Source organism: Pseudorca crassidens, chromosome 7 (assembly GCF_039906515.1).
Source record: "Pseudorca crassidens isolate mPseCra1 chromosome 7, mPseCra1.hap1, whole genome shotgun sequence".
Classification (NCBI taxonomy): domain Eukaryota; kingdom Metazoa; phylum Chordata; class Mammalia; order Artiodactyla; family Delphinidae; genus Pseudorca; species Pseudorca crassidens.
Window position 1 is genome coordinate 8,058,435 of NC_090302.1, and position 25,256 is coordinate 8,083,690.

The following is a 25,256-nucleotide window of genomic DNA, read 5'->3' on the forward strand; positions in this document are numbered from 1 at the left end:
CTGGAAAAAGCCCACGGAGGCTTCACCCCCCTCCTCCCTCCTTCCCTCCTAACTTCCTCCCTCCCTCCCTCCCTCTTCTGGACACCAGGAGACTAATGGAGGGCCGGGGCCCCAGGCTGTCAACTGGGATGGAGCCTAGGGTTCTAGCTTCCAGCTCTGGGGCTTGGCCACTTCATTGGCTGGTGACCTGTGCAGAAACTGCCCCGGGGCACCATGCTTAGCTCAATGTTCTGCTGTTGCCACTTGAAATTCTTTTTTTTTTTTTTTTTTTTTAACAAAGGGCTGTGCCTTTTCATTTTGCACTAGACCTCACAAATCATGTAGCCATCTGTGCCAGGGAGTCTGGGTGACCCAGGACAGTCCCTTTCCCACCCCCAGCCTTCTCAGGAGAGACTGGAGACCTGGCACCTGGCCCACCTGCCTTTTGTGCCCTGCCTCCCCCTACTGGGTGCCAGGTGTGCCCAGAAGCCTCTGCAGGCTTGGGAGGAGAACCCCGGGCTGGTGGGCAGCACGCCCGTGGGAGGGAGCAGGCTGGCAGCTGAGCCACAGCTGCTGGCCCGGCAGCCGGCAAGTGTTTGTGAGTAGGCGTTGGGCAGAGGTAAGGGGGGAATGTAACCTGGCAGGCAGAGGGCTTGGTGGGGGAACTTCCCGGCCCAGAGGGAGGGCTCTGGAGTCAGACCTGGCCTCGTTCTGGCTCTACTTCCTGCCGCGGGCCCTGGCAGGTTAGTGCCTCCCTCGTGTGTAGAAGGTGCTGAAGTAGTCCCTGCCTCACGGGCTGGCACAGACTGGGAGAGATGGCACCCGTCGAGTGCCTGTCCCCAGCGCTGGCCCTTGACATGTGGGAGCCACCGTCTTCGACGGGGTCACCCTTGCTCAGCCAGCCCTGCCCTCCTCGGAGGTGGTGGTTGGGCAGGAAGACTTCCCACTCCCATCAGCTGTGTCTGCTCACCGCGTCATCCTCTGTCTGCAAGGCCCAGGGTCTGCTGGGTTTGCTAGGACTCCAACTCCACCCCCTCCCAGCAGGTTGCCTCCTCCTCCTGTTCCATTGCCTGGGAGATGCTGGCCCAGCCCTTGGGGCGTAGTGCGCACAGGCATCTCTGTCCTGGCCCTGTCCTTGGGTGGGTGGGATGTTTATTGCTGTGTTGGCCCAGATATTGTCCTTCTGGGGTGGTGACCCGGCAGGGACGATCCACCAGCTACTTCCTCCAGGCAGATGAAGATGACTGGTGACTGGATCTGGGCCTGCTGACAGCTCTCTGGACCCCCATCTCTGCCACTGCAGTTCCTGCAGCTTCCGGGAGGTGAGTTGGGGGACAGGAGCCTCCTCCCAGCCCTGAGGAGTGTGTCAGGGGTTGGGGCACCTTCGTGTGCAGCCCCTCGTTGGGCCTCTGTTTTCCTGTCACACCCAGGCTCCTTTGTCTCCTCAGCAGGCCTGCTGGGGACGGCCCCTACTTCCTCCTGAGGACAGAGGGGGAGCTGGGTGAGTCTCATAGCCTGGAGGTATCTTAAGGAGCCTCTCCTCAGAAGGAACTTCGGGCCAGGTCAGGAACTCATCTAGCCAGAAGAGGACAGGAACCTTGGTTCTCCTAGGTACTGGTGGGCACCCATGTCCAGCGTCACCTGGGCCAGCCTGACCACTCCAGCCTCTGTCTGAGAAGAACCAGGTACTTCCTGGTTTTTTCCAGTATCCCATAGAAGGGAAGAATCCTAACAGTGCAAAGATTGCTAAGGGGTGAGAAGGGGAGAGTCACACCCTGGACCCCCATCCTGGGGCAGGAAGGACTGAAGCATAGGCCACCTCCATCAGACCATGGGGGAGCGACTCTGGGGCCGGGGACGGCTGCCCAGCTGCAGGCGGGGTCGGGGAGCAGCGCCAGGATTGGCCGCAACCTGCCGTCCGTGAAGGCCCTGGCGTGCCTGTGAGGCAGGCCTGGGGCTTCCAGGGGGCAGAAAGGCTTGTGGTTATTCAGCAGACAGGTCTGCTGGAATCCCAGCTCGGGCACCTCTGTACTCTCTGTGCCTCACTTTCTCCCTCTGGAAAGTGGGAGTAACAGCAGTGCCCATAGGTTATTTTAAGGATTCAGCGAGGTATGTTTGCAAAGTGCTTATTAGCACAGGAGAAAGCACCCGGCACACATGGAGCTGTGTGGGTTTTCGTATCCTTGTTTTTGCTGTTGTTATTATTATTATTTTGGCCGTGCCGCGAGACATGGAGGATCTTAGTTCCCCGACCAGGGATCAAACCTGTGCCCCCTGCGGTGGAAGTGCAGAGTCTTAACGACTGGACCGCCAGGGAAGTCCCCCTTGTTCTTGGGGCCCAGGAAAGGGAAGCTAGCCCTAGAGCAGAGCCTCCTGGAGCAAGCCTGGCCCCAGAGACATGGCAGGCCTGACGGGGGAGCTCCAGGTCCGGATTTGGTCCAGGAGCTGGGCTGCGGCACCCTTTTATTTCCGGAGTCTAGGTCATTGGCCTGGAGCTGGGAGAAGGGCGAGGGGCGGATTGGGTGCCTCCACCCCTCGCCTCTAACCTGCCTGTGACCTCAGGCAAGGGGCTCCTGTTCTCTGAGCTCCCAGCAGTTCCGTTCATCAGGTGTCCTGCCTGACTGCCTGGCCTGCTGCTCTGTGGTTTTCTGTCCCGTGGCCAGCAGGGTGGGTCAGGCGCCGAGGAGGGCTGGGGTGAGGATGGGGCTGAGGCTCAGGAAGCGGATGGAGCTGGACACCAGCGGGGCAGGAAGCCTTACATGCACCCCTGGCTGTTTGCACTCCCCCCGCACTGCCTGCTGGGCAGTGCCTCCATGGCCCGGAGGCTGGACCTCGGGGGCCCCCTGACTTTTGTTTAAATTAAAAACAAAGTGGTATTAACTTCCCAAATTAGTCCAATGCAAACCACCTGGAATTTTATGAAGCAGAAAGTGAAAATAGCACCTACCCCACTCTCCCCACATCCACTCTCCAGCGGAAACTACTGCCAGTAGCCCTGAGTGGATTCTCCCAGAAGCCTTTTGTGTGCATTTGCAAACATATATGCATAGATAGTTGTATAAAAAAAAGGAATCGTGTTATACATGCAGTTCATTTTTTATATTAAAAATAAATTTTTAAATATAAAAACATTGACCATTATCTCAAAAATTTTGGAAAATACAGTTAAGCCAAAAGAAGACAGCAGCCCATAATCTTATCATTAGAAAAATAACCACTGTTGACACTTTAATCACTATGATAGGCAAAAGTATCTATTTTCATTTGACTTATCTTTCTTCTTTTTTTCACCTTTTAAAATACTGTGTTAGGGCTTCCCTGGTGGCGCAGCGGTTGAGGGTCCGCCTGCCGAAGCAGGGGACACGGGTTCGTGCCCTGGTCTGGGAGGATTCCACATGCCGCGGAGCGGCTGGGCCCGTGAGTCATGGCCGTTGAGCCTGCGCATCCGCAACGGGAGAAGCCACAACAGTGAGAGGCCCACGTACCGCAAAAAAAAAAAAAAAAAAAAAAAATACTGTGTTACACCCGAATGAAGGCATGCATTATACTTGTAAAAATAAAACACATATAATGAACCTCTTGAACACATGTCCCACTTAAAGACCAGACCTTCATTATTATAACTTGCACACCCCTGCCTTTCTTCTCCTCTCCCTCATCCCTCCCCACAGAGACTGCTGTACTCTTGACTTTTGCTTTTAAAACTTTAATCAGTCTGATAGGCAAAACTATCTCCTGTCCTATGACAGGCGGCCTACTGCCTGCTGTATGCTTAAACAGTATATTGTGTAGTTTCATTTGTCTTCCAGGACCTGGCTTTTTCACTCCTCATGTCTGTAAGATTCATCCATGTCATTCCCCCCCACCCCTGCTATATAATATTTCACCATGTGAACGTATCATAATGTAATTAAAAACTTCCATTCTCCTTGATAGCTATATGAGTTGTTTCCAGTTTTGTATTATTTCAAGCATTGCTGCTATGAACTTTGTTACATACATTTGCAAGAATTTCTCCAGGGTATATACCTAGGAGCAGAATGCAAAATTTTCCAACTTTGTTTTCCAAAGTGATTATAGAGGTACATTTTAAAACCTCGCTTTCTTCACGTATTACGTATCCTGTAATATCCTGGACATCCCTTCCTGTCGGTGCCTATTGACCTGCGTCATTCATTTTAGCGGGGCTGTGTCTTTGTTCATTTAACCAGGTGTCCAGGCTACTTAAGTTATTTTTCACTATCGCATAAAATGATGTAATGAATACCACAATTATTATAAGAAGTAATGTAACATTTTTAATCCTAACAACACCCTGTGAGGTTGTTCTCCCTATTTCCGGGAAGCAGGGGAAGTGTAAGTAAGTGCCAAGGCCGCACGGCTAGCAGACGGCAGGGTCGAACTTGAATCCAAGAGTGGATCCCTGAGTTCACTCAGGGTGACTACTGGGTGCAGGGCTCTGGAGGCCCGAGGTAGGGATGCCCAGGGAGAAACTCAGCTGATTCCAAGCGCAGTGTGCTCTGGGACTCAGTTTCCCCATCCCCGTCGTGGTAACAATAAAGCGAGGTAGAAGTGGGCCTGACCCACACTAAATGTTCTCCGGAAGACTGTTGTTATTGTCGTTGTCACTACAGGCTGCCCAGAGGAGTAAGCGAGGCGCTCGGGTGCCCCGGGCCGGGGCTCGTCCGCCCCTCACCCATCCCCGCCTGCACCGCCCAGGGGCGGGGCCACCCGCGGCCCCCGAAGGCTCCGCCCGCCTCCCAGGCCTGAACCGGAGAGCGGCGAGCGGCGGCGCTAGGACCCGGCGGGCCTGGGCTGCAGCGGGGCCTGGGCGGCCGGAGTGGCGCGGACCCTGGCTCGTGGCTCCCGGCGCCATGTGAGGGGGCTCGGGGGTCGCGGGGAGCCGGGCGCTCCCCGGGGGAGGTGAGCTGGCGCCGCGCGGGGGCGGGCAGCGGGAGGGGGGCGCTGCCTGCGCCCCTGGTGGTGGTGGGGCCGCCAGGAGCCGCTGGGGATGGAGATTGATATGGGGGCCCCTGGGGCTCCCCTAGACCCACTCACTCTTGGCAACCGCGCCTGGAGATCCCGGTCCCCGCGCCCAAGGGCTGTCGCGGTGTTAGCGGGGCCTCCTGCCGCTGACTACCCCATTAGAGCTCGGGGACCCTGCCGCCGTCCTGCCTCCCTTCTCTTCCCAGCTGAGGCTAGAGCTCCGTACCCCCCGGAGTGCTGGAGTTGGGGGGTTCAGCGCAAGCGGGGCGCAGAGGGTGAGTCGTCCCCCTCCTAGGTGCACCCACGGTTTCGGCGCCCCCTATTTGGAATTAGGAGCCCCCCTCCCCCTTCTCCCGGGAGCTCTCCTCCCACGCGGCTCGTGGGGGCGTCCCGAGCCTGCAGGAGGACTCCCCGAGCTGGGAGAAGCAAAGCCCCCAAACAGAGGGCAGGGTGTGGCCCCATAGCCTGAGCTCACGGTTTCAGCCCTCCGGCTCGGCCCACCTTGGGGCTGAGTCCACGATCCTGGCTCAGAGCTCTGGGCTGCTGCCTCCCTAGCCTGAGCAAGTCGCTCCCAACAGTCCTGCTCTCCGGTGCTGGGCCAGGTGCTGGGAACGCACTCAGTGGCCTCTGGTCAGTTCCAGCCCTGGGGGATCCTTGAGAGAGATCCAGTCAGGCTCAGCCCTGGGCTGCTCCCTGGAAACAAGCATGGAAATAAGGCACCCCAGCAGGCTCTGGACAGCTCTGCAAGGCACTTTGCCTCTCTGAACCTCAGTCTCCTCGTCTGTGAAATGGGGATAAGAGCCCCTGCTGTGCAGAATTGCCAGGAAGATTCAGTGAGTGGGTGATGCTTAGCAAGGGCTCCACATTTATTGATATTAGAGGGAAGTTGCTGGGCCATGCATCAGAGGGCAGGGGAGTGTTTCTCTGGCAAGTTCTTGGAGAGGCAGGCCTTGAACAATGAATAACCACAAAACTAACAGCTGCTGGCACTGATCAAGCACTTTCAAATCCTGTGCTTCCGTTGCCACATCTGCTTGAATCCTCCTAACAACATTGTGAGTTACCTACTCTTATTATTCCATTTCACAGATGAGGAAACTGAGGCTCAGAGAGGTCACATGGCTTGCCCGAGGCCCCTCAGCCAGTAAGTGGTGGAACCGGGATTCGCACTTGAACATGAGTTGCTGTACTGACCATGGTCTTCTCAGAGCAGGATTGTGACGGGCCTGACCAGGGGGACAGTGGTCCTGGCTGAGGGCACTGCTCAGGCAAAGGTGGGAAAGTGGGGGGTGGGCCTGGGAACTGGAGTGCTCTAGTGTGTCTGGAGCTTGGGGCATCCAAAGGAAAGGGTAGTGAGAGGGGAGGCTCAGCTCAGAGAGGCAGCTGGAATGCTAGAGACGTCAGGGTAGATGGGGACTGCCCAGGGATCTGGATGACTTTTGCCTTAATGGGCTATGAATCTAAGAACAAGCCGCTCTTCCCTTCTGATGAGCCGCGGTTTCCTGATCTGTGCCGCAGGGACTGGACCCTGTGAGAGTCCGGATGAGTGTCCTAGGGGCCTCCCTGCATAGCTTTGAAGGCTGGCGGCGAAGGCTGGCTGCGGAGAAATCTGAAGCTGGGTTTGGGAGGAGGGGGCTCCCGAGGAGAGGGGGCGGGGTTGGGTGGTGGGCGGAGTTGGGTGGTGGGCGGAGTTAAGACCCAACCAATCAGGAGCGGCGTGGGGGCACCTCCTTTAGCCTGGGGTTCTCTGGCTATTCCTGGTGGCGGTGTAGGAGTAAACAGCTGCTAGGTCAGGGGGCGGAGATAGTGGCGGGAGATGGGAGGCCCCTGGAGGGAAGGACGGAGCTGGGAAGCTCCTGGGCCCCAGTTTCTCTCTCTGCGCACTCTCCTTCCCTTAGTGCCTTCTGGCCTCGAATCGGCTGGAGGTGGCTGGACACAAGTACTTACTCACTTTTGACAGGTGGGGAAATTGAGATCTGCAGAGAAGCTGCGTCGTGCGTGGATGGGCGGGGGGCGTTGGGGAGTGAGGAGCAGAGCTGAGCTTGTATGGTCCCGGACCCCACTGCGCCCCAGGGTGGGCTGTGATTATAACCATTGGACAGATGAGTCTGAGCCCTTAACCCCCAAGATCTTATTAATGAACAAAGTCAAAGGGGAAAAAAAAGATAAGAATGAAGTCATTCAGCAGTCCTCCTGCACCCATCTCCAGGGCTCTGGAGACACAGCAGAGAATGTGAGGCCCTGTGCCAGCTGCGACCTCAGAGAGCTCTCAGCGGGGAGGTGGCACGCAGGGCACATTCCTGGCCCACCTCAGGCTGGGAGGATGAGTGGGCGTGAACAACATTGTGGAGGGTGTCCTAGTCAGAGGGGCCAGTTTATGCAAGACCTGGAAGGGTATGAGTTTAGAGGAGTTTGGGGACCTACAAGGAATGTTATTCCCAGGCCTCAGGAACATAAGACAGGGTTTAGAGTAGGCGTGTGAATGGGGCTCCTGCTGGGTGGGGGGCAGGCCCCCCCAGCAAGGGAGCCAGTTTTAGGCCTGCCAGCTGCCTTCGAGCAGAGTGGGAGAGTGCACGGGCAGAGACAGAGGCAGGGCTCTGCCACCACCTGGCTGTATGACATCAGGCCGGTTCCTGCCCTTTTTGGGCCTCAGTGTCTCCACCTGCAAAATGGGTACAGCCCTGAGCCTTGAAGTCATGGGTGGGTAGGAGGGCTGGCAGGGGTGGGGAGGGTGTAGCCTAGGACCAGCTGGACTTGGGGGAAGGCACCCAGGCCATAACTCTTTCTGTGGCTTGTAGGTGTGACCCCACACCCCTGCCCCCTGGGCCACCTGCAGGACGCTGGCCCCTGCCCCTCAGCAGACGCCGGAGAGAGATGAGTAGCAACAAAGTAAGTCTCCCTTCATTTCTTGTCCCCATCTCAGCTTCTTATTTCCCTCCGTGAAATGGGCTCCTTTGGACCTGCCTCAGACCCAGGCGCTACAAGTCTCTCTTCCCTGCCGAGAAGCTGCTGATGCCTGGGAGACCCTGGTGTGAGCCCTGCTGTGGCCACTGATCTGTGTGGCCTGGGCAAGCTCCTGCCTCTCTCTGGGCCCAGGTCCACCTCTGTCCTCCTAGACTTGACTGGTCCATCTGTGGTAAAGGGCTGGCCGAGAAGGTGACTGTGGAGTGCTGTGCAGGGGGTGGGGGTGAGGAGTGAAGGTGAACGGGAGGTTGGGAGAGGGGGCAGTGGTCAGAGTCAAAAATGACATGATATTGTGAGCATCACTCTGAGGGTTTCAGGGTTCCCATGATCCATTCATTTATGCTTTCCTGAGCACCTACTATGTGCCTGGCCCTGCACACCCCTTTCCTAGCTGCACTACAGCTTTGGCAGAGCCTGGGGGTTGGGGGTGGGGTGATCTGAGTGTGTCTGGGTCCAATCCAGAAAGAGAAACCACTCAGTAATTTGAATAGAGAAAGTTTAATATAAAGAATTACTAATTTTAATTGGGCATTGGAGTAACAGGGGATTAGAACGCTACAGAATACAGGGATATTAGGTATAAGGAGCAGCTACTGGGAATTTCCAGTCGTTAGGACTTGGTGCTTCCACTTCTGGGACCCAGGTTCGATCTCTGGTTGGGGAACTAAGATCCTGAAAGCCGTGTGGCACGGCCCAAAGAAAAGGAGCTGCTACCACACCCAGGGTTGAGACCCAGGCCTTGCTGGGCTGGAGAGGGTACAGCTCTGGCCCACTGGATGGCAGAGAACTCACTGTGGGGCTGTGCTGTGGAAGTTGTCATAAATCCACCTGCTAGGCTACAGGGAAGGCTGTTCACAAGAGATAACTCCCAAGAGACACTTCAAGCATCAGATAAAACTGCTCCGGGGAGGGGAAGCTTACGTTTTTTGGGTGTTACTGGTGTCAAGTGTGCCACATGAGCGCAACTCTGGAGAAGCTGTGGTCGCAGCAGGAATCAGAGGCACTCTGCTTCAAAACTGCCTGAGGCTGGATGCTGGAGGAAGCTGCTGGCCATGGGAGAAGCCATGCGCACTGTAAAAGCAAGTGCACCAGCACCAGGCCCAAAGCCCCCAGAACCAGGAAGCAAACTCCCTTCCTCCTGACATGTCTCTCCAGCGCCCTCTACTGACAAAGTTTATTACGCAGTTCGCTGGCAAGGAAAAACCTGTAAAGGGCCCAGATCCGTTTTCACAGAGCAGGCAAAAAGAGTAAACCTGGAGCTGAGAAGCAGTACATTAATAACCAGCCCAGGGGGCTCAGCACAAGAAGCCAGGACTCCCGGGTCCCACCTAGCCTTGCAGACCCCAGGCAAATAAATACCAGTGGACACTTCGGATATCACTTTCCTGCCCTTTGCCATATGTTGGTGTACTGACTACCCATGCATCCTGATTCCTGACCAGATCCTTTCCCTTCAGGTTTAAATGAATGGTAAACATCTATAAAGAGTTACTGTTTGGGGGAAGACCTAGACCCTCGCGTTGGAATGTCCCACCTGTCTCCAAGCATCCTTCCAGCTGCAACTGGAAGGATCCTTCTGACCCACACTTCCAATCTCATCCAGCAAACCCTGAGAACCTTCTGTGCTCTGGGCCCAGCCCTGGGAGCTGAGATTCAGGGGGGATCAAAGCTGACTCAGTCCCAGCCCTCAGAACTCATGGTTTAATTGAGGGGGATGGCTCTTTGAATGCAGCGTGATTGGTGCAGTGATAGGCGGTGCTCAGGGGGCTGGAGGAGGCCTTCCTGGGGGAGGTAGTGCCCGAACTGGTCTGGAATAAAGAGCAGGAATCAGCAGGCGTGGTAGGTGTCAAGGAGCCTGCCGGGCAGCTGGGCCCTCACTGGCCTCTCCCCTCTCCAGGAGCAGCGCTCAGCGGTGTTCGTGATCCTTTTTGCCCTCATCACCATCCTCATCCTCTACACCTCCAACAGTGCCAACGAAGTCTTTCATTATGGCTCCCTGCGGGGCCGTACCCGCCGGCCCGTCAACCTCAAGAAGTGGAGCATCACCGATGGCTACATCCCCATTCTCGGCAACAAGGTAGGGCAACTGCTTTGGGAAGCTCCCTGGGAGCTGCCTGGAGACTTATCCTCCCCATTGCCCACCATCGCTGCTCCCACCTCCTTCTTCTCCTCCACCTCTTCTCTCTGCTTCCACCATCCTTCCTAAAGGAAAGGGTGAATCCCACGAGTCCAGTGCCTTCAGCCCCTTGTTGGCTGTGTGACCTCAGACAAGTACCCTGTCTCTCTCTGGGCCTCAGTTTTCTCCAAGGTCCCAGCCTTAGTGCTAATATCCTATCGTCTCCTGAGTCAGAATCCCTTTGGAAAAGTCTCTCTGGTTTTCCGTGATCTCTGTCTCTGTGTGGGAGTCTACATAGACTTTTGGAGTAGGACACTAGGGTACTTGACAACACAACAACAGTAACAGTAACGGCTGCCCATTGTCAGTTGCCTGCTGTGCACTGAACACTGTGATCAGCAGTAATCCTCATACCAGCCCGGTGAGGTTAGCGTTATCTCCCTTGTGAGGCTCAGAGAAGTGAAGTCACTTGCCCAAGGCCACACAGCAAGGGAGGGGAGGAGCCAGGGTATTGCCCCAATGCCTGATGAGCTACAGCTGTGTCAAGAGGCCAACAGTCATTCTGGGGCTTCTGTTGGCCTTGGGTAACCATGAAACTCAGGTTGTGTTTCTGGAGTTCACCCTGTGGTCCTCTGAGCCCTAATGTTTTCCCTGGGGTCAGGGAGAAAATTATTGGCCTCAAGCATGGACTCCGTCTTCTAGGAGGCAGTCTCCCCAGGCCCTGCCTACCTCTCTCTCCTCCCTCACTAAAACCCTCATAAATCTCTCGGGGTCTTTGCATACAGTGTGTTGGTCCTGGGGCTCTGTGGCCATATAGACCTGGGTTCAAATCCTAGCCCTGCACTCCTCTGCTGTATGACTTTGGGGACATCCCTGCATGGCTGTTCTGTTCTTTTGTTCCTTAACTCTGCCCCCACTGAGCAGCCTTCTTTTGCTTCTCAACACACCATGGTCATCCCACATCAGAGCCTCTGGTCTTGCTGTTTCTCCTGCTTGAATACTTTCCCCTGCATGGTTCCTTTTCATCCTTCAGGTGTCAGCTCAGAGAGGCCTCCCCAGGTGACTTTTCTAGGGCAGCTCTCACTCCTGCCACTCTTGATCCCCTGCCCCCATTTTATTTCCTTCCCAGCGTGTTTAACTTACCACCTGGCATTATTTTATCGTTTACTTGTACACCGTGTCTCCCCAACCGTGAGCTTCTTGAAGCCAGGAGTGGGGTCTCTTTTGTTCATTGTTCTGTCCCTTGTACTTGGCCATTAGCCAGCTTGCTATAAAGATTTGTTGAATGTTGCATAAATGGGCCTCAGTCTCCCTGTCTTTAAAATGAACATCATAATTCCTGCTTCCTGGAGGCCTGGATGTACGGAGCACAGTGCCTGGCACTGAGTGGTCATAACAGTGTTGGCTTTCCTTACCCCCCCAGACTCTGCCCTCCCGGTGCCACCAGTGTGTGATTGTCACCAGCTCCAGCCACCTGCTGGGCACCAAACTGGGCCCTGAGATCGAGCGGGCCGAGTGCACAATCCGCATGAATGACGCACCCACCACGGGCTACTCAGCCGACGTGGGCAACAAGACCACCTTCCGCGTAGTGGCCCATTCCAGCGTATTCCGTGTGCTGCGGAGGCCCCAGGAGTTCGTCAACCGGACCCCTGAAACCGTGTTCATCTTCTGGGGTCCCCCAAACAAGATGCAGAAGCCCCAGGGCAGCCTCGTGCGCGTCATCCAGCGGGCAGGCCTGGCGTTCCCCAATATGGAGGCTTACGCCGTCTCTCTTGGCCGCATGCGCCAGTTTGATGACCTCTTCCGGAGTGAGACAGGCAAGGACAGGTACCAACCTCCTGCCCGCTCCCTCTGGCCAGTCCTGTGCTCCCTCTCAGCACGCTCCGCCCAGAGGGCCTTTTGCTCCCAGCATGCACTGCTGTGAGGGTGTGGTCACTTCTTGCCACCTTGTGGTCAGGTTTCCTAGGGGAGTTGGCTTCATGTCCAGCTCTTAGCATGAGTCATTTCCAACACGCTCTGCATGGCCTCGTCTCCCCCGGGATGCGTGAATGGCTCTGAGAGACTAGGGCTCCCAGCATGCTCTACTCTAAGGTTGCACAGTCACTCCTAGCATCTTTCTAGGAGAGCTGCCCCATAGCATGCCTCATGGAAAGTGTTGACCATACCCAGCACATCTTACTTTAAGCACACTGTTGTTCTCAGCATGCTCTATTCTAAGGCTACATCACCCTCAGTATGCCCTTCTCTGACTAATCTCCCTAGAAAAGCTAAGCCAGTGCTATCCAATAGAAACATCATGCAAGCCACACACGTAATTAAAATTTTTATAGTAGCCACATTTAAAAAGTAAAAAGAAACAGGTGAAATTAAATTCAATATATTTTTACTTAACTCAATATGTCCAACATATAGATGCTGTAAGTATTTTGTTTTATTTATATCTAAATATTTAAAAATTTTTGGAGCTATTGTAAATAGCATTAAAAAAATTTTTTTTTGGTTTCCCATTATTCATTGCTAGTATATAGAAATATGATAGATTTTTGTGTGTTGACCTTATATCCTGTAATCCTACTAAACTTACTTATTGGTTCTGGGAGACTTTTGTAGATTCTTTGGGATTTTCTGTGCAAATGATCATGATGTAAGGACATGCAAATAAGGACAGTTATTTTTTCCTTTCCAATCTACATGCCCTCATTTCTTTTTCTTGCCTTATTGCACTGGCTAGTACTTTCAGTATAACATTGAATTGTATTGGAAGTGGTGAGAGTAGACATCCTTGCCTTGGTTTCAGGCTTGGGGCGAAAGTGTTTAGTCTTTCATCATTGAATATGATGTTGGCTGTAGGTTTTTGAAGCTATGGGTTGAGGAAGTTATTAGGTTGAGGAAGTTCCCTTCTCTCACTGGTTTGCTAAGAGTTTTTTTTAATCATTCCTGGATATTGAATTTATCAAATGTTTTTCTGCATCAATTGATATTGCATGGTTTTTCTTTTTGAATTTTATTTTTTATACAGCAGGTTCTTATTAGTTATATATTTTATACATATTAGTGTATATATGTCAATCCCAATCTCCCAGTTCATCCCACCACCCCTGCCGCTTTCCCCCTTTGGTGTCCATATGTTTGTTCTGTACATCTGTGTCTCTATTTCTGCCCTGCAAACTGGTTCATCTGTACCATTTTTCTAGGTTCTACATATATGCATTAATATACGATATTTGTTTTTCTCTGTCTGACTTACTTCACTCTGTATGACAGTCTCTAGATCCATGCACATCTCTACAAATGACCCAATTTCATTCCTTTATATGGCTGAGTAATATTCCATTGTATATACCACATCTTCTTTATCCATTTGTCTGTTGATGAGCATTTAGGTTGCTTCCATGACCTGGCTATTGTAAATAGTGTTGCTATGAACATTGGGGTGCATGTGGCTTTTTGAATTATGGTTTTCTCTGGGTATATGCCCAGTAGTGGGGTTGCTGGGTCATATGGTAATTCTATTTTTAGTTTTTTAAGGAACCTCCATACCGTTCCCCATAGTGGCTGTATCAATTTACATTCCCACCAACAGTGCAAGAGGGTTCCGTTTTCTCCACACCCTCTTCAGCATTTGTTGTTTGTAGATTTTCTGATGAAGCCCATTCTAACTGGTGTTGAGGTGATACCTCATTGTAGTTTTGATTTGCATTTCTCTAATAATTAGTGATGTTGAACAGCTTTTCATGTGCTTCTTGGCCATCTGTATGTCTTCTTTGGAGAAATGTCTATTTAGGTCTTCTGCCCATTTTTTGATGGGGTTGTTTGTTTTTTAATATTGAGCTGCATGAGCTGTTTATATACTTTGGAGATTAATCCTTTGTCTGTTGATTCGTTTGCAAATATTTTCTCCCATTCTGAGGGTTGTCTTTTCATCTTGATGATAGTTTCCTTTGCTTTGCAAAAGCTTTTACGTTTCATTAGGTCCCACTTGTTTATTTTTGTTTTTATTTCCATTACTCTAGGAGGTGGATCAAAAAAGATCTTGCTGTGATTTATGACAAAAAGTGTTCTTCCTATGTTTTCTTCTAAGGGTTTTATAGTGTCCGGTCTTACATTTAGGTCTCTAATCCATTTTGAGTTTATTTTTGTGTATGGTGTTAGGTAGTGTTCTAATTTCATTCTTTTACATGTAGCTGTCCAGTTTTCCCAGCACCACTTATTGAAGAGGCTGTCTTTTCTCCATTGTATATGCTTGCCTCCTTTATGAAAGATAAGGTGACCATATGTGCGTGGGTTTATCTCTGAGCTTTCTGTCCTGTTCCACTGATCTATATTTCTCGTTTTGTGCCAGTGCCATATTGTCTGGATTACTGTAGCTTTGTAGTATAGTCTGAAGTCAGAGAGTCTGATTCCTCTAGCTCCGTTTTTTTCCCTCAAGACTGCTTTGGCTATTCGGGGTCTTTTGTGTCTCCATACAAATTTTAAGATTTTTTTGTTCTAGTTCAGTAAAAAATGCACTGGTAATTTGATAGGGATTGTATTGAATCTGTAGATTGCTTTGGGTAGTATAGTCATTTTCACAATATTGATTCTTCCAATCCAAGAACATGGTATATCTCTCCATCTGTTTGTATTATCTCTGATTCTTTCATCAGAATCTTATAGTTTTCTGAGTACAGGTCTTTTACCTCCTTAGGTAGGTTTATTCCTAGTATTTATTCTTTTTGTTGCAGTGGTGAATGGGATTGTTTTCTTAATTTCTCTTTCTGATCTTTTGTTGTTAATGTATAGGAATGCAAGAGATTTCTGTGTATTAATTTTGTATCCTGCAACTTTACCAAATTCATTGATTAGCTCTAGTAGATTTCTGGTGGCATTTTTAGGATTCTCTATGTATAGTATCATGTCATTTGCAAACAGTGACAGTTTTACTTCTTCTTTTCCGATTTGTATTTCTTTTTCTTCTCTGATTGCCGTGGCTAGGACTTCCAAAACTATGTTGAATCATAGTGGTGAGAGTGGACATCCTTGTCTCGTTCCTGATCTTAGAGGAAATGCTTTCAGTTTTTCACCATTGAGGATGATGTTTGCTGTGGGTTTGTCGTCTATGGCCTTTATTATGTTGAGGTAGATTCCCTCTATGCCCACCTTCTGGAGAGTTTTTATCATAAATGGGTGTTGAATTTTGTCAAAAGCTTTTTCTGCATCTATTGAGATGATCATATGGTTTGTATTCTTCATTTGTTAATATGGTGCATCACATTGATTGATTTGCATATATTGAAGAATCCTTGCATCCCTGGGATAAATCCCACTTGATCATGGTGTATGATCCTTTTAATGTGTCGTTGGATTCTGTTTGCTAGTATTTTGTTGAGGATTTTTGCACATATATTCATCAGTGATATTGGTTTGTAATTTCCTTTTTTTGTAGCATCTTTGTCTGGTTTTGGTATCAGGGTGATGGTGGCCTCATAGAATGAGTTTGGGAGTGTTCCTTCCTCTGCAGTATTTTGGAAGACTTTGAGAAGGATGGGTGTTAGCTCTTCTGTAAATGTTTGATAGAATTCACCTGTGAAGCCATCTGGTCCTGGACTTTTGTTTGATGGAAGATTTTTAATCACAGTTTCAATTTCATTACTTGTGATTGGTCTGTTCATATTTTCTATTTCTTCCCGGTTCAGTCTTGGCAGGTTGTGCATTTCTAAGAATTTGTCCGTTTCTTCCAGGTTGTCCATTTCATTAGCACAGAGTTGCTTGTAGTAGTCTCTTAGGATGCCTTGTATTTCTGCGGTGTCTGTTGTAACTTCTCCTTTTTCATTTCTAACTTTATTGATTTGAGTCCTCTGCCTCTTTTTCTTGATGAGTCTGGCTAAAGGTTTATCAATTTTGTTTATCCTCTCAGAGAACCAGCTTTTAGTTTTATTGATCTTTGCTACTGTTTTCCTTGTTTCTATTTCATTTATTTCTGCTCTGATCTTTATTACTTCTTTCCTTCTACTAACTTTGGGTTTTGTTTGTTCTTCTTTCTCTAGTTCCTTTAGGTGTAAGTTTAGATTGTTTATTTGAGGTTTTTCTTGTTTCTTGAGGTAGGCTTGTATCACTATAAACTTCCCTCTTAGAACTGCTTTTGCTGCATCCCATAGGTTTTCGATCATCATGTTTTCATTGTAATTTGTCTCTAGGTATTTTTTGATTTCCTCTTTGATTTCTTCAGCGATCTCTTGGTTATTTAATAACATATTGTTTAGCCTCCATGTGTTTGTGTTTTTTACGTTTTTTTCCCTGTAATTGGTTTCTAATCTCATAGCGTTGTGGTTAGAAAAGATGCTTGATATGATTTCAATTTTCTTAAATTTACTGAGGCTTGATTTGTGACCCAAGATGTGATTTATCCTGGAGAATCTTCCATGGGCACTTGAGAAGAAAGTGTAATCTGTTGTTTTTGGTTGGAATGGCCTATAAATATCAATTAAATCTATCTGGTCTATTGTGTCATTTAAAGCTTCTGTTTCCTTATTTATTTTCATTTTGGATGATCTGTCCATTGGTGTAAGTGAGGTGTTAAAGTCCCCCACTATTATTGTGTTACTGTCGATTTCCTCTTTTATAGCTGTTAGCAGTTGCCTTATGTATTGAGGTGCTCCTATGTTGGGTGCATATATATTTATAATTATTATATCTTCTTCTTGGATTGAGCCCTTGATCATTATGTAGTGTCCTTCCTTGTCTCTTGTAACATTCTTTATTTTAAAGTCTATTTTATCTGATATTAGTATTGCTACTCCAGCTTTCTTTTGATTTCCATTTGCATGGAATATCTTTTTCCATCCCCTCACTTTCAGTCTGTATGTGTCCCTAGGTCTGAAGTGGGTCTCTTGTAGACAGTATATGTATGGGTCTTGTTTTTGTATCCATTCAGTGAGCCTGTGTCTTTTGGTTGGAGCATTTAATCCATTCACGTCTAAGGTAATTATAGATATGTATGTTCCTATTACCATTTTCTTAATTGTTATGGGTTTGTTTTTGTAGGTCCTTTTCTTCTCTTGTGTTTCCCACTTAGAGAAGTTCCTTTAGCATTTGTTGTAGAGCTGGTTTGGTGGTGCTGAATTCTCTTAGCTTTTGCTTGTCTGTAAAGCTTTTGATTTCTCCATCGAATCTGAATGAGATCCTTGCCTGGTAGAGTAATCTTGGTTGTAGGTTCTTCCCTTTCATCACTTTAAATATATCGTGCCACCCCCTTCTGGCTTGTATAGTTTCTGATGAGAAATCAGCTGTTAACCTTATGGGAGTTCCCTCGTATGTTGTCATTTTTCCCTTGTTGCTTTCAATAATTTTTCTTTGTCTTTAATTTTTGTCAATTTGATTACTATGTGTCTCAGCGTGTTTCTCCTTGGGTTTATCCTGCTTGGGACTCCCTGCGCTTCCTAGACTTGGGTGGCTATTTCCTTTCCCATGTTAAGGAAGTTTTTGACTATAATCTCTTCAAATATTTTCTTGGGTCCTTTCTCTCTCTCTTCTCCTTCTGGGACCCCTATAATGCGAACGTTGTTGCGTTTAATGTTGTCCCAGAGGTCTCTTAGGCTGTCTTCATTTCTTTTCATTCTTTTTTCTTTATTCTGTTCCGTGGCAGTGAATTCCACCATTCTGTTTTCCAGGTCACTTATCCGTTCTTCCGCCTCAGTTATTCTGCTATTGATTCCTTCTAGTGTATTTTTCATTTCAGTTATTGTATTGTTCATCTCTGTTTGTTTGTTCTTTAATTCTTCTAGGTGTTCGTTCTTTAATTCTTCTAGGTCTTTGTTAAACGTTTCTTGCATCTTCTCGATCTTTGCCTCCATTCTTTTTCCGAGGTAGTGGATCATCTTCACTACCATTATTCTGAATTCTTTTGCTGGAAAGTTGCCTATCTCCACTTCATTTAGTTGTTTTTCTGGGATTTTATCTTGTTCCTTCATCTGGTACAAAGTCCTCTGCCTTTTCATTTTGGCTGTCTTTCTGTGAATGTGGTTTTCCTTCCACAGGCTGGAGAATTGTCTCACATGGTTTTTCTTAAGATTATTAATCTGATGGATTATATTGATTGATTTTTGTATGTTGAATCAGCTTTGCATTCTGGAATAAACTCCACTTGGTTGTGGGTGTCTTATTCTTTTTATATATTGCTAGACATGATTTGCAGTATTTTGTTGAGATTTTTGTATCTATGTTCATGAGAGATACTGGTCTGTAGTTTATTTTGTACTGTCTTTGCCTGGTTTTGGTATCATGGTAATGTTGGCCTCAGAAAGTGAATTGGAAATATTTTCTCTTCTATTTTCTGGAAGAGATTGTGTAGAATTGGTTTTATTTCTTCTTTAAATGTTTGGTAGAATTCACCAGTGAAACTGTTGGCCTGGAGAGTTCTTTTTCAGAAGATTTTAAACTATTAATTCAATTTCTTTAAGAGTTATAGGATATTCAGGTTATCTATTTCACCTTGAGTGAGTTTTGGTAGTTTGTGGTTTTCAAGGAATTGGCTCATTTCATCTAAATTGTCAAATTCATGTATGTCTTTTTTTGCGGTTTTCTTATTATTCTTTTAATGTCTTCAGGGTCTATGATGATATCCTCTTTTTTTATTCTTGATATTGGTAATTTGTGTCTTTTCTCCCTTCTTTGTCAGTCTTGTGAGAGGTTTATTTTCTTTTAAACTTTTCAAACAACCACGCTCAATCAAATATATCCAAAATATTTTCAGTTCAACATGTAATCAGTATCAAAAACGATCAGTGACATATTCTACATTCTTCTTTTCATACCATCTAAGGAATCAAGTGTGTATTTTACACTGACTGCACATCTTAACCACATGTCAAGTGTTCACGTGTGCCCGCACGTGGCTAGCGACTGCTGTAGTGGGCACACAGCCTGAGGTTCTTGGTTACTTTTTCCATGCCTTGCTCTGAACTTGTGGTCACTTCCGGCATCACCTTCTCTGTTTAGTCTCCCCTTAGGAGTTTTCTCCTAGCATGTACATAACTGCTTCTACCTACCATGCTCTGTGATCATGGTTATTCCCAGCCTGCCCAGGTGTGACCAGTCTCCCCAGGAGTTAATTCCCAGCATGCTGTGTTCCTATTCCTCCCCTCAAAGGAGCGGACCCCACACCCCTCATCTCTGTCCAGACAGCTTGCCCTCTGCCAGCTTGCCCGTGCTGCCACAGCAGGGCTGGACAGGGGGTGACTGAAGTGGGGGGAAGGCCCCATGAGTGGGTGGGGGGAGTTCTGGAAAACCCTGTGTGGGTTGACCCTTCCTCCCTGCCTGCATGCCCCCTCATCGTGACCCCTCTCTGCCCCCAGGGAAAAGTCCCACTCGTGGTTGAGCACAGGCTGGTTCACCATGGTGATTGCGGTGGAGTTGTGTGACCATGTGCACGTCTATGGCATGGTCCCCCCCGACTACTGCAGGTGAGCACCCCCAGGGCGATGCCCAGCCATTGGCCGCAGGGTGGAGCTGGGGTCCCAGAAACCTTGGCTGGGGTGCCTTCAAGGGCCTCTATTTTATAGAATTCAAACTGCTCTGCCGAGATCTAGGCTCTTTAGAGCCACCCCAGGAGCCTCAATCCCAAGCTTAGCCAGAGTCCAGAATTTGTATATTGATAATAACCATTTTCATTATTACTATATGAAAAGCCCAGCAGGGGACAGCTGTTTTTTACCAAGTGCTGACCGTGTACCAAGCATGGCTTTTTATTATCTCATTTACTCCTTATAGTGACCCTAAGGGATAAGTGCACTATTCTTCTCATTTCATAGATAGAAAAACTGAGCAGGACGTTTTGTGAGTGCCCTCAGTCCCCACGAACAGTAAGGGGTGGGGGCCAGGCTCCAGAGCCCACAGTCCTTACCACTACCCCATATTGCCACCCTCTTGGGGAAAGGAAAAGTTTCCACTGCATTTTAAAGAAAAAAAAAAAAAAAAGGAAAAAAAAGTTTGAGAGTCACACACCTAGTCCATCCTACACCCATTTCACAGATGGGGAAACTGAGGCCCAGGGAGGGGCAGGGATTTCCCCCACTGAGGCCCTATAGCAGGTCAGGGGCTGGAAAGGGCAGGGTCCTGCTGGTGCCCACCTTGCCCTTATGGCCCCATCTGCTCTGCCCCAGCCAGCGGCCCCGCCTGCAGCGCATGCCCTACCACTACTATGAGCCCAAGGGGCCGGACGAGTGTGTCACCTACATCCAGAATGAGCACAGCCGCAAGGGCAACCACCACCGCTTCATCACGGAAAAGAGGGTCTTCTCGTCCTGGGCGCAGCTGTACGGAATCACCTTCTCCCACCCCTCCTGGACCTAGGCCACCCTGCCTGTGGGACTCTCACAAGGGACACAGGAGAAGTGGGTCTCCGCCCAGCCGCTCGACCAAGGGCCATCGTCTGGCTAATCAAGGCTGGTCAGAGTGTCTTCTGGCCATTCCGGCCTTGAAGAGGATATAATCTCCAGCCGTTCAGGGCCTGGGGGTATCTCTTGGCCAATCAGGGATTTGGGCTTCTATGTGGTTAATCGGGTGTCGAGGGTATTTCTTGTCCAGTCAGGGTCTGAGCATAGTCAGTCAGGGTATTTCTGAGTAATCCGAGGCTAATGTCGTGTCGTTTCCCATGAGGCCTTTGTTCAGAGTCTCAGGATGGACTCTAAGTCACTTCCTATTGGTTGGGGCAGTGGGGTCCTGTCCCAAGGAGCTGGGAACTCGTGTCGTCCCCTCACTCCCCAGAGCCAGAAAGAGGTTGTGTGGCGGTGGAAGCTGTCTGGAGCCCAGGCAGGGGCATCTGTGGGATTCGGGGGGTTCCAGGCGTGGGAGGCAGGTGTCCGGGTCTTGGCTCTGCCGTGAGTGGCCTTGGACAGACCCCTTGCCCCCTCTCTGGGCATCCTTCTGCCTGTGTCAGGTTCTAGAGTCTGAGAACCCTCCCACCTCCTCCAACGGCCACCTTGGGTCTGTCCTCTGTCAAGATTGGACCTCACCAGCCACCACCCCTTGCCGGGGGGCTCAGTTCTCTGAGAGTCTGGGGTTCCCTTCCCCACCTCCTCCTGGAAACTTGAGGATGTTTTTGCGCAAACTCTCCCAGGCTTTGGGGAACTCTGAAAAGAAGGGACAAGCCTTCAGCTGTTTTCCTAGCCCTTCCACCCAGCTGCCATTAGCGTGGCTCTTAAAGAGCCAGGCCCCCTTTTCTGCCATCCAGCAGTGAGGTTTTCCACCTGTTGGAGGAGCCCTTGGGGCTGAGAGAGGGGGGATCCCAGCCCAACTGAGGTTTCCTGCAGCCCCTTTGTCTGCAGCTGCTGGAGTAGTCCAAGGGTCTCCCCCGGCTGGGCCTGGGAAGGCCCTAGGGGGCTGGGAGCTGTTGCCTGTGTTCTGTCCCCTCTCTCTCCATCAGGCACTTTATTGCTGGACTTCAGTGGGGTGGGTTTAATCCCTGCTCTTCTGGAGTCTCGAAGAGAAGACTGGAGGAGGCTGTGCAATGGGTCGAGTCAGGTGGAGGAGACGGAGACCCGCAGTGAGCCATTGCACACTGGGGCAAGGGGTGGGGGCCGGCGACTACCCTAGACTTGGTTTTGTAATGATTTGTACAGGAATAAACACACCTAAGCTCCGGCTGCGTTTCCTGTGTTCTGGATTCGAGCTCCGCTTTCTCTGGCCCTGCACTTCGGGCCCCGTCGGGACGGTGCCCACACTGTCCGTGCTGGACGCCCACACACAAGCAGGATGTCCAGCTTTGTCAGCTGGCCAGTGAGTCATGCATTTCACAGCTTGGGTGGAGACCTGGCAGCCCTGGGGGCTGGAGGTACGTGGGCTTCCGGAGCCAAGCCCACCTGGCTCTTCCAGTCTGGCCTCCCCTTGCCTGTGTGACCTTGAGCAAGTCACTGCCCCTCTCAGAGCCCCAGTTCCCTCTTGGTTGAGACCAGACACTGCTCTCAAGGAGCTCAGGATAGAGGGAGGGGAGGGGCCCCACGACAGGTTCAGGGCAGTAAGGCCCACACAGAGCAACACAGGGCGCCGTGAGCACAGCTTTGGAGGAGGTGACGTTCTTCCAGAGGAAGATTCCTGCAGAGGTTTTGGGGAAGAGCTTCCAGCAGGAAGAGAAGGGGGCCGGGAGAGGACATTTCTGTCACAGAAGCATCTGTGGGGGACGGGATGGAGGAGCCCAGAGCAGAGGGTTGAAGGGGAGAGGCAGGTGATGGGGTCAGAGGTTGGCTGCAGGGGGGTGTTGCTGAGGGCAGGGAGCTGAAGACCCTTCAGGCCCTGGCAGGAGGGAGCCAGGCAGGGCTGCAGCCCTGGGCCAGGCGGCGTGTGAACTGTGGATCCCTCACTGCTGCCTCTGTCCTCTCAGCTAAAGGGCTTGTTCACTCCAGGTTGGCAAGAGCAAGCGGGTCCGTGACTCGGGGAGATTACAACCTGTTTAGGAAGATAAGATGCCCTTGGGAGCGGAGACCTAACAAAGGGTGACTGTGAGACAAGGGCAGGTGGCCTGCTGGAGATGGAAAAGAGCTCTCCTGGGCACTGGGCCAGCGGGATGGGGGCCACGGAGCTGGCCAGTGGGAATGGCCCCTGCATTTGTCTCAGTTCATGTATACATTGGCTCAATAGGTGGCCACGTGCCATGCGCTGTGTTAGGTGCGATTGATGAGGGAGCGGATGTCAGGTGGGAAGAAGGGCCTGAATGGAAGCCTAGTGGGAGGACCCACGGCCTCGCTCAGTAGGCAGCGGGGCCGCAGAAGGAGGGAACAGTGGAAGATGAGACCACCTGGAGCCAGATGGCAGAAGGCCGTGAATGCCAGTCCGAGGCGGGGCAAAGCCTCGATCTTTCCTGCTAGGAGAGGCCATCCTTGCTCCGACAGCAGCACGATAGGCAGGAGGCTGGGAGGTGGCAGGGTCTAGGCCTGGGGCAACCAGACAGTATCCGAGGGATGAGACTCCTGGCAAAGTCAGTATGTGGGGAGCCTAGGGCCCTGCATGGGAAGGGGATATGGGGATACGACACACTTCCAGCCCCACGCAAAGGCTTCTGGGAATCTGGGTCCAGGCAGAGGTTTCTAGGGGGAATTTCTCCCAGAATGCTGTGGCTCTCCTGTCTCCCCACTGGTGGGCATGAAGGGGAGGTCAGCAGGAGGGAGTCAAGAGGGGCCGGTTGCTGGGGGTGGACCCTAGGAAAGCTCGGTTCAGCGTCAGCAGGTAGGACTTTGATGGAGGATGATGAGGGCAGGAGGTCCAGGGTCTAGTCCTCAACCCTACATGCTCTCACCGCCTCAGATGGGACCCAGCCGAGACCGCTCCACTCATGGCCAAAGTTAACTTCCTGAAGACACCTCATCACGGCCAGCTTTGCTCTGAAAACTTCACTGGCTTCCCACTGTGGTCAGGACCAAATCCACCTCCTAGTTTGGGGTTCAGGGCCCTCCCGTGAACTCTTTTACCCAGTTACCCCTGTGAGGCCCCTACCCTCCACTCCTCCTTGGGCGAGGGGGCATCTCCCACCAGCTGCAAACCCCACATGTGCTGCCTGAGGCAGCCACTCCAGCTGTTTCCTGCGGATGCTTTGCGGTCCAGCCAGGCCCGCCCAGGGCAGCCCCACACCTGCGCCCCATGTGCTGGACACATGGATCCAGCTGTGCACCTCAGAGAGTGGCCACCCCAGATATATCCCCCGATGCTGGCTCACTGGAATGCTTTATTAGCTAGAATATTTTTAAATGTTTTTTAAGACTTGCTTTCATTTTGTATGGTTATGTTTTAGGTATTTTTTTATATTTTAAAATAACTTGAACTATACAAACACTGTAAGATGGAAAACGATGGTATCACCCAGTCCTATTCCCTGTTGACAGTTTAGGGTTCAATCTTCCAGATTTTTCTTCCGTGTACTTTTTTTTCTTTCCCTCTCTCCCTTCCTTGCTTTTCTCCTTCCCTACTTCTCTCCTTCCTTCCTGCCTCCCTCCCTTCCCCTCTCCCTTTTTTTCTTTCTTAAGATTGTAGCCGGGGAAAAAAATCCCGAAACTTTAATATCCCAGCCTTGGTGGAAAATCCATAGGTCATGCGTAAATGAAATAATTAAAACAGGTACTTAAAATATTTTTTGTTTAGTTTGTAAGATTTTTAAGGTTTTTTTATTGTGGAAAAAAAGCACATAAGATTTACCACTTACCCATTTTTAAGTATACAGTTCAGTAGTATTAAGATTTTTTACACTGTTGTGAAACAGACCCCCAGAAATTTTTCATCTTGCCTCTCTGAAATTCTCCCTTTCCCCTCAGCACGTGGTAACTATCATTCTACTTTCTGTTTCTATGAATTTGACTGCTTTAGATACTTTGTATAAGTAGAGTCATACAATATTTGTCTTTTTGTGACTGGCTCATTTCCCTTAGCATCATGTCCTCAAGGTACATCTATAGATGCTTGTTGTATTTAAAAAAAAAAAAAAAAAAGCATGGAGAAGACTTTAAGTAAGAAGTGAAAGTCCTACCCCCACCCAGGCGATCCTGTGCACACAACTGCTCTCTCAGTTCTGCTGTAGTTCATCAACTTTAAGATACCGTTGATTTGATTATAAGACAAAACGATTTCAGAGATTTTTGTTTTGTTTTATAAATTCATTTATTTGTTTGTTTTTATTTTTGGCCGTGTTGGGTCTTCATTGTGGTGCGCGGGCTTCTCATTGTCGTGGCTTCTCTTGTTGCGGAGCACGGGCTCTAGGCGCACGGGCTTCAGTAGTTGTGGCACACGGGCTCAGTAGTTGTGGCCATGGGCTTAGTTGCTCCGCGGCATGTGGGATCTTCCCGGACCAGGGCTCGAACCCTTGTCCCCTGCATTGGCAGGCGGATTCTTAACCACTGCGCCACCAGGGAAGCCTGATTTCAGAGATGTTAAAATGCAAAAAAAAAAAATTTAGGGATAGATTTTACACACATGTGCACATACACATCCGCATGTTTAGAATTGTTTTCATGAAGGTGGGATAAGATCAGGGCTATTGGGCCTTTTGCCTCTTTCTCTTGCCCCACCAGCTACACAGACCTCCAGCTTCCTTTCTCCAGCTGACTCTAGGGCAGTTGCCATCTCCCCAGCCTGACTGTCTGTGCCACTGTCCCTCCCATCAGTCAGTCTCCACTGGCACTAGAGAACATCCTGTACACGTTTTGCACCCACTTGTGGGATTCCTAAGAATAGAAAGACACATTTGAAA

At 50.0% G+C, this 25,256-nt stretch overlaps 1 protein-coding gene across 13 annotated transcripts; it reads left to right on the plus strand.

Moving 5' to 3' along the window:
• The first annotated feature begins 1,035 nt into the window (after positions 1–1,035).
• On the plus strand, positions 1,036–21,667 carry ST6GALNAC6 (ST6 N-acetylgalactosaminide alpha-2,6-sialyltransferase 6). 13 transcript variants are annotated; one of them, XM_067743201.1, is made up of 7 exons: positions 1,036–1,301; positions 6,055–6,109; positions 7,764–7,854; positions 9,827–10,006; positions 11,469–11,875; positions 19,381–19,488; positions 20,192–21,667. In XM_067743201.1, the coding sequence occupies exons 2-7, from the start codon at positions 6,084–6,086 to the stop codon at positions 20,514–20,516; spliced, it is 1,137 nt and encodes a 378-aa protein (XP_067599302.1). In that variant the 5' UTR covers positions 1,036–1,301; positions 6,055–6,083; the 3' UTR covers positions 20,517–21,667. The 13 variants fall into 13 exon arrangements, with proteins under 13 accessions (XP_067599302.1, XP_067599304.1, XP_067599306.1 ...); XM_067743203.1 differs by having other exon boundaries at positions 1,037–1,301; positions 6,055–6,239; XM_067743200.1 differs by lacking the exon at positions 1,036–1,301 and adding an exon at positions 4,746–4,902.
• Positions 21,668–25,256: the final 3,589 nt, after the last annotated feature.

Excerpts from the sequence above, each read along its gene's own strand:
- ST6GALNAC6 (XM_067743198.1), top strand. The coding sequence starts at position 4,991 with ATGGAGATTGATATGGGGGCCCCTGGGGCTCCCCTAGACCCACTCACT. Across the intron at positions 5,241-6,054 it reads GCGCAAGCGGGGCGCAGAGG|ATGAGGAAACTGAGGCTCAG; the intron begins GTGAGTCGTCCC and ends TCCATTTCACAG. Across the intron at positions 7,855-9,826 it reads GAGAGATGAGTAGCAACAAA|GAGCAGCGCTCAGCGGTGTT; the intron begins GTAAGTCTCCCT and ends TCCCCTCTCCAG.